Here is a 3,567-nt window from a genome sequence, read left to right on the forward strand (position 1 = left end):
ATTGATTGATGCTGCTCTTATGAAACATAAGATTTAGATAGACCTGGTTCCAGTTTGAAACATCCAGATCTACTGCTGCTCAGCATTTCGGAGCTGTCCAATATGTAATAATGCTGAAAATTGATTGTAGAGCTGCAAATTCACAGACAGTCCATTTTTCACTTCTTTTGCTGAGATAAAGCCTTTTTGGCCTCTTAGCTTCTGCCCTATTGAAACTGGAAGCAGAGGGTTGGTTAAAAGAAGGAACTGAAACAACTGAGAGGATGGAAAGAGTGACCCATGTGCAGTAAAATTGGCTTTTAAGCAACCCAGGGTCAACCATCCCCCCCCCCCTCCCCGACCCCCGAGCATGAGCAAGAGCTCTATTTACATCATGTTGGTGGCTAAATTCAGGTGAACCAAAGATAAAGCATCCTTTTTGGTGATGCAATTAGAGAGTATGGATCTCAATGATAGAAAGAGTCTTATAAAGTCTGTTACAAGAAAAGGAACGATGGGCTTTCCTTCCAGGAAGTCACCACGCTCTCATCAAGACGGACCAAAGGCCCTGATTCAAACCTCAAAGAAGATCCATGGATCTTCTTTGATCCAGGAGGGCCGAGGGCTGCTTTGTGTGTAAGGAAACAACCCAGGAATTCCTAAAGACTGCAGTTCTAAACTGGAGCTCAACCAACAGCTAAGGCCTGGGGGCCCCAATGTTCAAGATAAAGATTCACTGGCCAGCGAAGTTATCAGTCATCAGTTGGTTAAAACAGTCTGTGGCCAATCGCACCCAAGGACTGCTGCCTGCTTCCACACTTTTTGTTGGGGCTCATACTCCATGAGCCCCAACAAAATAGCTCATTCTCCATCAGACTTGTACTGGGGTTAAAATTTCATGCACAGTTCCTCAAATTCAGTTTCAGAGTTGGGAAACATGTTCTTAGATTGAGATGATTTTACATTATAATCATTTGATTTAGCATCATCACCTGATTGCTGCAACTGAATTATGCTGTAAGTTAACTGCATTAGTAAAGGATTACTAATATATTGAGCATGAAAAAGTTTAGAAGAGGTCTGGACATTGGACTTATTGAGTTACTTTAATAATGTGTTCTTTGATGGTGGCAAAATACACTATAATGCCAAAAGTTGACTCACATATGAGTTTAAGTAACATCATATTCCTAATCCATAGGGTTCTACTCTTCTGGGACCTCTGTCCACAAGCTTTAGGAATGCGTTTATGGGGATTTTTGACCATTCTTGCAGAAGTGCATTTGTGAGGTAATACACTGAGGTTGGACGAGAAGGCTTGGCTCTTAGTCTCTGCTCTAATTCATCCCACGTGTTCTATTGGGTTGCACCAACTAGGTGGATAAACTTGACTGGCCATCCACACCAGACTCCATCAGATTGCCAAATGGAGAAGCGTGATTCGTCACTCCAGAGAATGCGCCTCCACTGCTCTAGAGTCCAGTGGCGGCGTGTTTTACACCACTGCATACAATGCTTTGCAGTGCACTTGGTGATGTATGGCTTGGATGCAGCTGGTTACCATAGAAACCTAATCCATGAAGCTCTCTGTGCACTGTTCTTGAGCTAATCTGAAGGGCACATGAAGTACTGGAGCGATTTACTGCAGAAAGTTGGCAACCTTTTCACACTATGTGCTTCAGCGGAGACTGACCCTACTTTGTCAGTTTACGTGGCCTAACATTTCGTGGCTGAGATGTTGTCGTTCCCAAACACTTCCATTTTCTTATAATACAGCTGTATTAATTGCTTATGTATTTATTTTCCTGTTTTAATTAAATTCAGTAAGTAGATGTGTGCCATTTGTCATCTACCAGGGTCAGATTTCCTATTTGAAAACAAAAAACATGGACACCCCTACTTTCTGAGCAGGTTGTTTACCTTATAACTGATTGGACAAAATATGTTCCAGTGAAACACATCAATCAGTTTAATACTGAAAAAGCTTACAAAAACCTAAACCATAAAGAGTCTTCTGTGGTGAAGCTTTGTTCACACTATCTGAGTAACTGGACAGTTCTCAGGTTGATCCAGGAACAGAGTCTGGAACATGTGGTTGTAGAAGTCCGGATGGTAGAGGCAGGCCCGGGCACAGTCAGGGCTAAAGTTCAACTCAAGGATCTGAGGCTGCATGATCCGCTCACCTGAACCAAGAAGAACATTTATACTGTTATTAAAATAGAACATAAAAATGAAGAAAGTAAAAGCAACACAAAACAGATCCTGGTAAACAAGGTGCCTTAGTAAATCAATAACCTTCTGATATTTTAACCAGCTGTACAGGAGGGATCATCAAACAGTGGGACTCCAAATGATTTTTCCCAGCAATAACATTAAAGAGTTTTGGAGCAGTGATTATGATCAAAATAGATGTGAAACACTGTTATCAATCCATACAAGTCAAGAATTATTGAAATACGGACAGGCCAATCATCATCCTTCCACCACTGTGCTGAGCAGCAGGATCAAGTACAAACCTTTTTCAGCAGAAGCATCCCATTATAGTCTTAATCATAACTGTTATTCTATATTGTACAATGCAAACACTAACTTTAAAGGTCCACTATTATGCTCCCTGCAACAAGCTGGAATATGCTTGTGGCCTATACAAAACATGTCCATTACATTTAATACACAAAATCATTCTCAGATATTGAGATTTCACCTGATCAGTTCTCAATGCAGACCATCACTTTTGACAGTAAATGCACAGATATTGTGGATATCTGTGTGTAACAGAGTGAGACACGGGACTAGCAGAGGGTGTCGTTCAGTCTTAGCTTGTGCTAAATGACAAACCATGTTCATGCTGAATAACAATTCAAAGCACACAATATTCATTATACTTACATTTGCAGATTTGTGACTAACAGTAGGATCATAACCTTCCTTCAGTGCATGTATTTAGGCAAGTCCTGCCCTGTTGGTGTGTTTCAAAACACTCCTTCCTAAACTGATCTGCTCAAACTGCAACTTGCAAGCAAAAATAAAAAGAAACTCTGTTCTCTGTGAGTGGGAGAATATGTAGCGACACCTGCATGACCAACAATCTAGAAGTTTTTGAAACGGGCTGTTTTGCACAAACCAGCACAAAATTTACATATTCCCAAAAAAAAAAGACTGGGTGTATTTTTTTCTTGTTGTTCTTGGACTATTTCTAGAAGTAGCAGATATTCAAATGGGAATACAGAAAAAGTGATAGTGATGATAGTGGAGCATTAATGGTTACCATTTTGCCCTTGACACCACTTCAACATGAGATCCACAGCATAGATGGCCCGGGATGACTGATATGGACAGATTCCATACGGTGCTGGACGAGATGAAGCGGCTTGGAAGAATTCTTTGAAAGCTTTAAATAAACCTGCCTGAAAGAGAAGCAAATGGAAACAGGAAGGTCTTCATTAGAAAAGTCATTAGCAAGCCCTTGATTATAAGGGAAATTACTGTAGCTATAATGTCTGCTTGTTCTAAGATGCTGAATTGTTTGCACTTTGCAACATGGATCTTTAGATCTTCAACAACCTTGAATGATGATGATGATGATGA

The 3,567-nt window shown here is 40.6% G+C and overlaps 1 protein-coding gene across 1 annotated transcript in view; it reads right to left on the reverse strand.

Moving 5' to 3' along the window:
* Nucleotides 1-1,879: 1,879 nt before the first annotated feature.
* The window catches only part of ttll12 (tubulin tyrosine ligase-like family, member 12), a 22,788-nt gene continuing 21,100 nt past the window's right edge, over nucleotides 1,880-3,567 (reverse strand). Inside the window, exons 14-15 of the mRNA XM_015025641.1 lie at nucleotides 3,248-3,386; nucleotides 1,880-2,162 (exon numbers count right to left, since the gene is read on the reverse strand). Of these exons, the coding sequence (XP_014881127.1) occupies nucleotides 2,011-2,162; nucleotides 3,248-3,386 (291 nt within the window). The 3' untranslated portion in view covers nucleotides 1,880-2,010. The remainder of the gene's footprint in view (nucleotides 2,163-3,247; nucleotides 3,387-3,567) is intronic.

This window comes from Poecilia latipinna, unplaced genomic scaffold (assembly GCF_001443285.1).
Source record: "Poecilia latipinna isolate Pla-1442-1.1 unplaced genomic scaffold, P_latipinna-1.0 Scaffold4232, whole genome shotgun sequence".
In the NCBI taxonomy this organism is placed as follows: Eukaryota; Metazoa; Chordata; class Actinopteri; order Cyprinodontiformes; family Poeciliidae; genus Poecilia; species Poecilia latipinna.